The sequence below is a fragment of the Pipistrellus hanaki genome, assembly GCF_964339955.1.
Source record: "Pipistrellus hanaki genome assembly, chromosome: 3".
In the NCBI taxonomy this organism is placed as follows: Eukaryota; Metazoa; Chordata; class Mammalia; order Chiroptera; family Vespertilionidae; genus Pipistrellus; species Pipistrellus hanaki.
In genome coordinates, this window is record NC_140505.1 from 168,959,968 (window position 1) to 168,973,061 (window position 13,094).

The window sequence follows — 13,094 nt, forward strand, 5'->3', positions numbered from 1 at the left end:
AGCGCCCAGTCCTCTCAGCCCCACCGGAGTTCCCCAGTTCTGGGGGAGGGAGAGGGCAGCTGCTGAGAGCAGGCAGCGTCAGTGGAATGCCAGCTTCATCACTGCAGCCACAAGGCAAGCATTCTGTGCCCAGCCACGGGTGGGCCTCTGGACTGCAGAGAGCCTTTGGGCAGCAGGCACAGAGAGGCCAGGCCCTGCAAAGAGCTACTGGTGCACGGATTCATGCGCAGGGCTACTAGTCTGTTAAAATTGATTATGCCCTTTTTTCTTTTGTATTTGCTGTTGCACTGTTGCAAGACTTTTTCTAAAAGACTGACACCAGTTCTTGTCTTCTGTTACCTAATGTAATAACTCCATCTAAATTTGAACTAGAAATGATACTAAAGAAAACACAATGAAGAGAGAAGTATTACACTGGAGACTCTGACAAGTTTGCCAGTTCCTTTGGTATGGCTCTTTTTCCTGGTAGAAATGGCTTTGATCAAAATTATGTTAAATCTTTTTTTCTTTTCTACCAAAAGTAACTAGTATATGTGTATGTAAGCACAAAAATTCAACACATTTTCTTTCTTTCTTTTTTTTCCTTCTTATATTTAAGGTACAAAAGGATATTGAACATTGTAAAAAAAAAAAAAAGATCATAGTAAATTTTGAATGCATAGCAATGTTTTAAATGCTCTATTCTGTAATATGAAATTATAAAAGAATGACTTAATAGTTTTAATTAACTGTAAAATGAGCCTGCATTGAGATATCTATTTGTATCTGGGTTTTTGGCAACATCAGATATGCTACTTCTCTCAGAAGTCTGGAAATTTTACCTTTTGAGAATTGTCCTAACCACAGCTCCTTGGGTAGGCCAAGGTACTACATTAAACTAATGAACCCCTAAGTGTCACACAACTGCTTCCTTTGTTTTTCTCTTTCTTCCTGTCCAGCCTCTAGAGCTAATTCCAAAAACAGCAGCATCAGTGAATTTAAGAAGGAAGTCCTATATTAAGTAACAACCCCCTGGAAAATAATGGGAAAGGTGATCTAAGTGTGATTGACGGTTCTTATGATACTTGCTCCAAAAGAGTAATTGATCCTTCATCGTGTGGCTATAAAAGCAACACTGTACAGAGAGGGAGGCAGAGTAGAAGGAAGGAAAGACAGTGAGGAGTTGAGGCAACTGCCATCTAATAAGAGGAAAAAGAGAGACAGAGAGAGACAGGGATAATAGTTATAGTGAACTCTTTATTGCTCAGGCACTGGGATAAAATGGTGCTCACCCTGCTTCTGAGCACCCTTTGGCTTCATTTTACTGTTGGTGTGGCTTCAGAACCGTAAGGGAATATTATACTCTCTATTCATATTAAAGCACTAGCAAAGAGACCTCATTACCCCTGTTCTGTGTTAGCATTTGATACTTTACCACTTCTGAGACTGAGTGCTGGTTTGCCATATACATTTTTAAACAAGTATATAAAAGGAATTGAGATATTTTTTAAGATACCTCTCTCTGTATACTTAACATTCATTGTAATGAAAAATGTGTATGTTTCAGGGCCATTTCAATAAGCTAACGTTGCCTTTTATGCGTGTTCTGCATTTCTCCTACCTAGGCAATATATTCTATGGGTCTCCTCTGTGATTCAGAGTCACTCTACAGAAAAAGCCTGTCTCCACCTTCTAAACCTTAATGAGTCTGTATCCTTGAGTATTGTCCTAGAGTATGATGAAGTCAATGTCACTATTTTTGACCAGCCTGTGGAGGAGGAGAACTTCTATGCTTGTGCAGATTTCCAGGTGAGGCACTGAATTTGCCATTTCAGAACTTTGGATGGGAACATGAAATTATTATTTAAAATTTCATTTTAGGGGGATAACAAATCAGGTGACTTATGGAAGCTAGGGAATAAAACAAGAGAATTTCAGAGGCAAGAAACAAAATAAAAATTAACATAGGCAAAAAATTGTGTGAGATATTACCGTTTTCTATTATGTACAGTGGTTAAATGTAATTACTGCTTTTTGATAGGGCTGTTCAACAATATGAGAAAACAGAATTGAGGTAAAGGAAAGCAGAATTGGAGTTCGGGGCAACAAAAAAATAGAAGGCAAGAAGACATAAAAAGAAGTTTATTAAAAACTGTTTTCATACTAAAAAAAAAAAGAAATTAAAACAATCACAGTCTCTCATTAAATAATAATGAGCTTAAAATGCTCTCAGACTGAGAACCCAAATCAAGACATTGTTCACCTTCTTAATGTCTACAAATAATTATCCCATTCTCTGTTCTTTAACATAAACAGGTTTCTCAAAAGTCCTCTGAGCAGTTAGCTTTTGTGACATTGTTGGTGAAAGGTGATACTCTTGACATCTTTGAGAGGAGGTCTGTGGCACTAGTCTCAGAGGAGACAGTAACCTTCGTGCAGACAGATAAGCCCATCTACAAACCTGGAGAGGATGGTAAGTCAATATTCACGTTTCCTTCATATCCTTGACCTTACTTACGAACACATTCTTCAAATTTAGGACAACCCAAACATGGGAATTTTAGTCTTAAATTTACCCTTAATGTTATAGAATCATGGATCTCTAGAATGTTTACTGGTTGAGTAGGTCAATTATAAAATAGTTCCCTCAAGCTCCAGTAATTGAGGAGCTTTGCTTCTTCAAACTTTGCATGCCACTTTTAATTTTGTACAAATTCTAGTGACGGGCACACATAAAACAATGGTTACAAGCATGGGATGTGGAACAAAGTTATTTGGCCTGAATTGTTGATCTATAATTTACCAGTTGGATGCGCAAGTTAAATCTCTATTTAGTCTCAACCTTTTAAATCTGTAGAATGGAGATAATCAAAATATCTCACTCATACAAATACTGTGAGAATAAAATCAGATTGTCAATGTATAACAGTACCTGGGACATAATAGAGACTCCATAAATGATATTTATAATCACTCTTATTATTATTCATTTCAGTAGAAGTAATCATAAATCTGAAAAACAAAGCAAAGCCCTTTTATTTTCTTTACTATTGTAAGCAGAAGATAGCATACATAACACTAACCAAGGACTCAAAAGAATCCTTGGTTTTGTCTGGACTTTGTTAATGATTTATTGGCCTTTGCCAAGCAAATTCTGATCTTAGAGATGTAAAATAGAAGGTTCAATGAGAGCATCTATATATCATGTTTTGATTTATTGAAAAGAGATAAAAAGAATTGAAGCAGAATTTATATGGTGAGATTTAAAGAAATAAAAGAATTGAAACAGAATTTATATGGTGAGATTTTTTTGCTGCATTATATTCTCTCTATGGAGTTATTAAAATGCTATGATGGACAGGCATGTGTAAAAAAAACCAGCTAAGATGGTTTTCTAGAATTCTGCTCAAATTAATATACTGTAATGTTTGTTAACATCAATACATTTTTCCCAGAAAAATTATGTTTAACTCCTACCATAGATATTTCACGTTTGTCCTTCTATGACTCATTCTGACACAAATTCCAGTGGTGTAGTAGCTAGTGTCAGCTTTAGTAGCAACCATGTCATCAGCAGGAGAATTACAATTATGCAATAAGAGATCTTTCCGAATGGAACTCCAAGGATCAAATCAGTTAGGGGAGGAGGGAGGGCAGTATTCTATGATAGGAAAGCAATTTATTTCCATGTCTATTTGTAAACAATTAAACCTAGGAGAGAAATAAAAAGAAAATATTGTGTGTCTCCCCCTCCCCCCTTTTCTTTTAGTTCAAATTCGCATTGTGACACTGAATACCAAGTTCAAACCTGTTGAGGAGATGGTGAGTTTAATAATTTCTAAAGATACAGTGAAACTTAAGCAAGCTAAATAAATCTATTGCTATAGAAAGTGTTGTCAGGAAGTTTTTCGTAAGTATGAAAATAGATCCTAACATAGTCAACTTTACAGATATAGTTTCATTGCTAAACCTCAAATTGAAACATAAAACTTTCATTTATCATGAGTTAATTTATACTTCTTTAAGACTTTTTTCCATCATGAAAGGATGGGTTGCATGAAACCTTTTGCCCTCTGGAAAAATGAGAGTGAAGTCTCAATACTTAAATTAAATCTAATAATCTTTATAAATGCAATATGTGGCAAAAAACAAAACAAAACAAAACAAAAAAGCAGTGCACTATTACAATATTAACCTACTTTTTTTTTTTTTCCCTCTTGCAGTATCCTTTAATCACACTTCAGGTAAGAAATCGATTTGTTTGTTTTTTTCATTTCTATTATTTTAAATATTCAGATAGTGATTTGTGTCTAGTTTTCATAATACATAGTTACAAGTTAAGATAACTGAAATAGCGGAGGAGAAAATCTTTATATACACCATATAAGACATTAGATGAAAAACTAAACAAAGGGCTGTCGCTTTTAGTGTAGTCTGTGTGGCAAGTGCAGTAACTTAGGTTTTCAAGGAAAAGAAAAGATTGAGCTCTTTTTAAAAGGAGTTTTATGTTTAAAATTACCTCCTTTTAAAAAGAACTCAATCTTTTAATTTTGGCTGCTGGCCCTTCTCAATCCTAATTTAGCCATATCTTATTTTAAGGAAATAGAAAGCATATACGTACATCTATAAATTTAGAAATTAGCTAAGAAGGTGATTTTATTATTATAATAGAATTTTGGTTTTCAGGAAATAGTTAATGGAGTCTCTTTCTACTAATTCAGATCTTTAATACTGTGCTGTATGGCATCTAAATGTATTTGAAGTCTTATGCCTATCTGTAAATAACAATCAACTCAAACATATATATTTGAATTTCGACATAAACTATATGTACCGTTATTATTAACTAATTATGAAGGTTAGTTCACTGAGATCTAAGTTTATTATTATTGACTAGAGGCCCAGTGCACAAATTTGTGCACGGGTGGGGTCCCTCGGCCTGGTCAGTGATCCAGGGCCATGGGAAGGGCTGGCCTGCCAGGGAGAAGGACCATGGGAAGTTGGTCCCAGCAGCAAGCTAACCGATGGCCAATTCCATAAGGAATTGAGCTCCCACTTCCCTCCTGTCTGGTTCTGGGGTGCAAGTGAACCAGATTTGGGGCTGTCAGGACCCCAGCAGCAAGCTAACCAATGACTGATTCAGCAAGGAATCAGGCCCCCTCCTCCCTCCTGTCTGGGTCCAGGGTGCAAGTGAACCAGATTTGGGACTGTCAAAACCCTAGCAACAAAGTCTGGGTCAGTGTGTGTCATAGTTACCAGCTGGTCATTCAGTCATAACAGTCGCTTAGGCTTATATATATATATATATATATATATATATATATATATATATATAGAGAGAGAGAGAGAGAGAGAGAGAGAGAGAGATTCTGTGTGTAAATACATTCTTCAAATAGTCTTTTTAATTTAAATGCTTTTGACTTTGTTTTCTGAGCAAAAATAGATTATCTTTCCAGTAGGATAGATGTCAGGTCAGCCATTTTTAATTTTTCTGCATGATTTATTATCTATGAAGAATATTATCTTCACAGCTTAATTTAGCTAGTATTATGTTCCATAGAAAGCTTAATTGACATTAATTTAAATGAGTAAAAAATATATTTTCTACATGAACTCTATGTCTGAGTCTAGGCACATCAGTTTAAGGACAGTAACAGCATAATGTTACCAAGGACCTAGGCTTTTTCTCCTTCTTTACCATCCTCAATGTCTTATTTTATTTTTAATGCCAGCTGAGACTGATTTTCTTAGAAAGAATTTTCACCCAGTGTCTGACACTTACATTTAATTTGCCATCACTGAGTCACATGGGCAATCCTTGTTAAAGGAAGTCTGGAAAATTAATTTAACTTTCTAGACTTTATTGTAGAGGAAAGAAAAAGTGAGCAGAGAATAATGTTTTTGTTTCTTTGTAAAAATATTTTCACCAGGGTTTCTTTAACCACAGTTGGATGATATCAATAAATGCATTAAGCCAAGCTCACATGAGCTGCAATAGGCTAAAGGTAAATAAAAGAGAAAGGATGGCATTACCAATCCTTTCTTGTTGTAGAACTTCTATTTAACAGCTGTTGTATTCAGTGTAGAATTCATGACCAACTTACTTACAAACCAACCAACATGTTTACAAGTATTTGTAAAGATAAGTATCTCCTGTGCATCTATCGGTGCTTGTCACTATACTTGAGAGAGCACCACAATGAAGCTTTCACCCTGCGTTTTAAGTTCTTTAACTATGCAACTCTGGTTCATAAAGATCAAAATCAAAAGCATTAATTATAGATTTTGTTCATTATCTTTTTTGGGCTTACAAGATATACTATAAGGTTGAATTTGAAGATTTGAGGAAATTATGTTATTTTTACAATTTGAGATATCTATATCTATATCTATATCTATATCTATATCTATATCTATATCTATATCTATATCTATAGATATAGATAGATATAGATATAGACATCTCAAATTGTAAAAATAACATAACTAATATATGTTATTATATTATATATATATATATATATATATATATATAAAAGTCTAAGCGACTGTTAACGACTGAATGACCAAAATGACCAGAACGACCAGTTGACTAGTTGCTATGATGCATACTGACCACCAGGGGGCAGACGCTCAATGCAGGAGCTGCCCCCTTGTGGTCAGTGCACTCCCACAGCTACCTCTCCTCAGTCCCTCCCCTTTGCCAGCCAGCTCTCTTATAGGCCCCAATTAAGGGGCCCACCAGCCAACCTCCTAGGATCCCTCCCCTTGGCCAGCTGGCCCCCCAATAGACCTTGATCGCAGTCCAGGCCAAGGGACCCCACTTGTACATGAATTCATGCACTGGGCCTCTAGTTCAATAAAATAAGAAAGCTTTCTTTACTTCCCATAATTACAGAAAGAACCCAAATGAAGAAGAAAAGGATAAAACTCTTACAAGACCTCTGTTTTTATTTCTTCTTTATTTTCTAGGATCCTCAAAACAATGGGATTTTTCAATGGGAAAATGTGGCTCCTTTTCAAAATATTACCCAACTCTCATTCAGATTGATTTCAGAACCAATGTTTGGCGAATACTCTATAGTTGTGAAAACGGCATCAGGAAGGATGTTGGCACACCCATTTACTGTTAATAGATATGGTAACCAATTGCTGCTTATAATTGTTCTATGTAGATGAAGCTTTCAGAGGACTCGACAAGTAACTTTTATGTTAGGATTAGGAAGAGTAGGTGAGGCTTTATTTGGTGTTCTCCCATCTTCCTTTCTTGGCCTTTTCTGCTTTGTCATCTTTCTTGTTCCTCACTCTTCTTTGCCATCAGACTTTATTCTGACCCTTGCCTTTACTTCCTAAGAAATACCTCATTTTATAAAATCTACACAATCTTCTGGGAAGTATTACAACAAATAAAATGTAAAGTTATAAGAATAGAGAAGAGAAAGGAAAAGGAAATAATCATCATTAATGAGATACCATCACTTACTGGTGCAACACAGGATTTGGGATGATTGAAACATGGTCTATACAGATGTACACAAAGGAAAATATGGTGCATAGAAGCACACTTAGCTACATAATTGTAATAAGTTTTGCTCTTCAGTATTTGTAAGGGCTGATCTATATTTCTCTTTATTTCCAGTATTGCCTAAGTTTGAAGTAAAGGTCGATGTACCACAAACAGTAACTATTTCAGATGAGGAATTCCAAGTGGATGCATGTGCTAAGTAAGTATGATATTTATTCAGGAGATTTGACATCACATGTCAATTCAAGGCTCAGAGAGAAGGAGAAATGAAATTAAGCATGTAACTTTAATTATTTGTATGCTTATGTTAAGATTACCAGACAAGTAATGAATTGCCATTATAAGAGATTTTAAAAATATGAAGAAAAACATAAGAAATTACCTATAATTAATTCTACGGATGCAATTAATACTGAAATTTATTTTTCTCTAATCTTTCATGACGTTTCTATAATTGCAATCATACGTTTCTACCCACTATAATTAAGAAACATGTTCCCATGTATGCCAATATTTTCATGAATTCTAGTCTCTATGGTTATATCAAATTTACTTAATCACTTTCATTATATAACATGTAGGCTGTTCAATTTGTTTTTTTCTAATCCTATCTAATAAAAGGATAATATGAAAATTAACCATTATTCCATCACAAAGATGGCAGTGTCCATAGCCACAAAGATGGCAGAGCCCAGTCCTCTCAGCCCCGCTGGAGTCCTCAGTCCCAGGCGGGTGGCTGCTAAGAGCAGGCAGCCACGGTGACGAGAGAAGCATTCCTCACCTGGCCATGGATGGGCCTCTGGGCCTTGGAGAGCCTCTGGGTAGTGGACTTGGAGCAGCCAGGCCCGCAGATTAGTGCATGGATTAGTGTGTAGGGCTACTAATAATAAATAATATTATACTTTATGTATACCAGTAAGTGCATAAGAAGTAGCTTCTGAATTAAAAATTACTTAAGAAAGATTTCAAGAATTGGAATTACCAAAATGAAATGTGTAACATTCTTTTAGTTTTCTGATTGCCATAATGCTCTCTAAATATGATGTCCCAATGTACAATTCCAACACTGCCTGTCTCATTGGATCTTCATTATCTTGGGAGTTTTCATTTTTTCAAAAAAGAACATAAACTTTTTAAATGTCTTGGTGAAAAAGAAGGCACTTTACCAATTTATTTGAGTTAATTTGAATAATTTTAATGTAAAAAAAACATTTCTATGTGATGTGAAATTTTTTTATTTTTGGAAAATTATTTCTAATGATATTTACCTCTTTTAAAAGTATAATGTATTTTTCAAATTTCTAAAAAATAATTAAAAATAGCTAATATTTAGTAAGTGCCAATTACTGTGCTAAGCATTGCATTTATTATATTCTTACCACCATGCTGTGAGATAGATGCCATTATCATTTTTATTTTATATTGAAAGATTATGTCATAGAGAACTGAAATAACATATCAACATTAATGGAGCTTTTTTGATGGCAGAACTTGGCTTTAGACCTATGTTATCTGACTTCAGAACTACTCTCTTAACTAAAAACTCTGTTGTACTTTATGTAACAAAATTTTAAATATTAACATTTCCACATATTTAAACACTGTTTAATTGATGACATGCAAATTACTTGCCTTTGAATATTTAAGCAGTATATTAAAGATACATTGGGAAAAGGGCTATCTAATAAACAAGTTAGGGGGTGTGCTCATGGTTGCCACAAAGTATCTTGAAAAAAGTTTTTAGGGTTTTTTTTATATTATTTAAAATGTTCACTGGACTCTAGAAAAAGAAACATAATACTTTTTGAGTTTCAAAAAGAGTAGCTGAACATATGCCAGAATTTCATAAATGTAATATATAAGAGATTATAGACTATCTGTGTTAAAAAGATAATAGGATAATCAATTTAAGCTTGAAGAAATCCAGGAACCTAAGTTGACTTCACTTAAAAGCCCTACACAAACCAAAATTGTCAGTGGGATTAACAACCATAATTTATCTGCCCAATGGCTAATAACACATACCAGAAGAACTAAAATATTTATCCAGTATCACCTACATAAAAGACTTGCTAAGCTAAATATTGATATGGGATTGGAACATCTTGAAACTTCTTTAATGTTATATTCTACTTAGATTTGACATAGTACTTTAGTATCAGCAATAATAATAACCTGCAACAGGACCTATGCTTTCGGTCAAAGCATATTTAGTGTACATATACATTTTCTGCTAAAGAAAAAAAGTGATACAAACAATTTTTATATTTCTATCAGATTAAAATAAAAACTAAATTTAATCATTAAATCTTATTCACTGAAATTTTAGTCTACATTGAATTTGATTTAAAAAGCAGCTGAATCCTGCTACCTGATCAAATACCTAATTTAACCTTAATTCTGTGGGGATGATATCACCAAGAGATGAGAATTCCTAATAGAATTTGGTCATTGAAGTACTCATAGTTTAGAGCTTCCATATGTAATTTCTGAAGAAGGCCATAAAATATTACCATGTTTTGTTCATCAATAATTACCAATACACCTTCTCCTCCTAGGTACACCTTTGGCCAACCTGTGCAAGGAAAAGCCCAAATCAAGGTGTGCAGAGAATATTTTTCCTCTGGGAATTGTGAAAGAGACAACAATGAAATATGTGAAGAATTTATTGTGCAGGTACAGATCATAATCTTTATTTCAAAAAAAGTTCAATAATCTTTTTTTAAAAAAGTTCAATTTATTCTTTCTTTGATTTCATTTATAAAAAGGGATATAACACTTTTTATCTTGTGAATAATGGAGGTTGCGGGTAGATAAGGTAAAGAATGAGGAAGAAAATATAATGTTTAACAATAGTCTCTTATTCTCTAGGCTATGTAAATTGTTACCTACCAATGGAATAATACATTTTTAGAATTGAAAGCTGTCATTGGCTCCCTATGTTATAAACTGAGTGGCCAGATGAACACATAATAATCTGGCCACTCAGTATATATATATTAGAGGCCTGGTGCATGAATTTGTGATTGGGTGGGGTCCAACCAGCATAGCCAAGGGGAGGGGACATGGCAATTTTTCGGCCTGCCTGCTGGTCGAACTCCTGGTTGAGGGGACAATTTGCATATTAGCCTTTTATTATATAGGCTATACACTGAGTAGCCAGATTATTATGCGTTCAGAGATCATAATAATCTAGGTGACCTCCCTGATCTTTCTTTAGAGAATCATTAATTACCCTTTAAATAAATGAATCCTTCATAGTATTTCCCATGCAATCTAGAATTGTTCTTATGAAAGAAAGGTCATTTGAAAACATCTGCAAATCAGAGTATCTGCATTTATTACTTTAGATTTGAAGTTCATTTTTTTAAATATCATTCAGTTCCATGTTCATCTTTTCAAAATTTTTTATTGTTGACACTATTACAAATGTCCCCCATTTTCCTCCTCTTTGCCCACCTTCACTCACTCTCTACCCCCTCCCCACTCACTCTCCCCCACTCTCTCCCTCCCCCACCCCACCAGCCTTCACCACACTGTTGTCAGTGTCCATAGGCTATGCATATATGTTCTTTAGGCTAATTGTTCACCTTCTTTTATCCAGTTCCCCCTCTACCCCATTCCCCTCTGAGATCTGACACTGTTCCATGCATCCATCCCTCTGTTCCTATTTAATTCAACAGATTATTTTTTAACTTGATTTCATCCATATTGTTTCCAGAATAACCCTGACATCTGTAAAATATGCAAAATCTCCTTATTTAGTTTTAATTGGTAATGAAAATTACTTCTCCTCCTCCCCCCATCTTTTATAATTCTGTGGTCATTTCAACAAGTCTGTGAGAGGAGCCATTGGATGGTGGAGGGAGATAAGTATGTATGCTGAAATTCCATATTCTTTTAAAGACTTTTGGATCCCTAACTTTTTCTTTGTTTCTTCTCTTTATTTTTCAGTTGAAAAATGGTTGTGTTTCTCAAATTGTAAATACAAAGGTCTTCCAACTTTCCCGTTCTGGATTTTTCATGTTATTTCCTATCACTGTAACTGTGACAGAAACTGGGACAGGTAATGGTTGTATATTATTGGCAACTTGAGGACATATGCAGTTTACTAGAAAAAAGTTTATTGAGTTAGAAACACTCACCAACTACAGATCATTAATTGCTCAATCGAGTAAAATGGAGTACATTTGCTAAGAAGTCAACCTGAGGGTTGTTTTTGAAAAAGATTTTTCTAATAATATTTAAAATAAAAATATTATATAAATGCTACACTCAACTTGGAGAAGTTATCACATTTGTTTGCCTTGCAGAGACCGTGGGACCAAAAGCTTAAAATAATTATGTCAGATTTTTTAAAAGAGAAATGTATCAATCTCTGATCTACTACAACTGGGAACATTGCAAGTGCAAAAGTTAGTGAGAAATTCATAAGACCGCATATCAAATGATTCATCTTTCTTAACACTATTTTTAATTTGTTATAGGTGTGCAGATCAGTGAAAAAGCTTCTATTTCTATCACTTCATTTCTTGGGTCAGTGAACTTTAAGAACACGGACACGTTCTATAGAAGAGGAATTCCTTTTTTTGGCACAGTAGGTTTGACTAAAAATATATATGTTCTCATTTCACTTTCTTGGATCATAGATTGCCCTTTGAAATTTTCTGGACATGTTTTTTCTACTTTCATAACACATTGCAATATTACTACATCTGACATACTGGAAAAAGTCCTAGGCTAAAAGAAAGGGATAGATAAAAGTATAGTTGTTTTCATATTATATATTTACTTAATGGAACATCTTTCAGAATTTAAGAAAATAACAATAAATGATTACATTTATGAATAAAAAATTTCTCAGTAGTGATGTGACATTTTGAATTTTAAAAATCAATGATTCTCTCTCTCTCTCTCTCTCTCTCTCTCTCTCTCTTTTTTTTTTTTTTTTTTTTGTACAGCTTAAATTTTCTGGTCCTAATAATGTTCCGATGGTGAACAAGCTATTGCAATTGGAACTCAATCACAAATTTATAGGAAATTACACCACAGACGAGAATGGTGAAGCTCAGTTATCCATTGACACTTCAGATATATGTGATCCGGAGTTCATCCTGAAAGTAAGACATCAAAGAATAGATAAGACCCCACAGAGCATTCCAATGTTAGGAATTTTGAATGTTAGGAATCTCTTAAAAGATAACTTATATTGAGAATGTATTTTAATAGAGTTTCAAAATTTAGGGCATTTTATATATTTGCTTGTTCATTAGATAATACACAAGAATACTTATTCAAGAGAATGAGATAATAGTAGCCCATTATCTAGTTAATTATTATAAACTAGAGGCCCGGTACATGGATTCACGCAGGGTGTATCTAGCTGGTCTCACCCAGTCGCCCAGTTCCAATTGGGGCTAATTGGGGCCATCCAGCCAGGGAGGGACCACGGGAAGGCTCCAGGGCATGTCCAGCCCATCTCTCCCAGACCCTTTCTGTCAGACCCCAACAGCAAGCTAACCTACTGGTGAGAACATCTCACCCCTGGTGGTCAGTGTGTATCATAGCAACTAGTCAAAAGGTTGGTTAA

At 34.6% G+C, this 13,094-nt stretch overlaps 1 protein-coding gene across 1 annotated transcript in view; it reads left to right on the forward strand.

Moving 5' to 3' along the window:
* The first annotated feature begins 1,132 nt into the window (after positions 1–1,132).
* LOC311619070 (ovostatin homolog 2-like) overlaps positions 1,133–13,094 on the forward strand; it is a 41,142-nt gene continuing 29,180 nt past the window's right edge. The window contains exons 1-11 of the mRNA XM_084877002.1: positions 1,133–1,325; positions 1,605–1,788; positions 2,296–2,452; positions 3,749–3,801; positions 4,203–4,223; positions 6,952–7,120; positions 7,619–7,703; positions 10,063–10,180; positions 11,459–11,570; positions 11,992–12,101; positions 12,466–12,624. Coding sequence (XP_084733128.1) covers positions 1,261–1,325; positions 1,605–1,788; positions 2,296–2,452; positions 3,749–3,801; positions 4,203–4,223; positions 6,952–7,120; positions 7,619–7,703; positions 10,063–10,180; positions 11,459–11,570; positions 11,992–12,101; positions 12,466–12,624 — 1,233 coding nt within the window. The 5' untranslated portion in view covers positions 1,133–1,260. The remainder of the gene's footprint in view (positions 1,326–1,604; positions 1,789–2,295; positions 2,453–3,748; positions 3,802–4,202; positions 4,224–6,951; positions 7,121–7,618; positions 7,704–10,062; positions 10,181–11,458; positions 11,571–11,991; positions 12,102–12,465; positions 12,625–13,094) is intronic.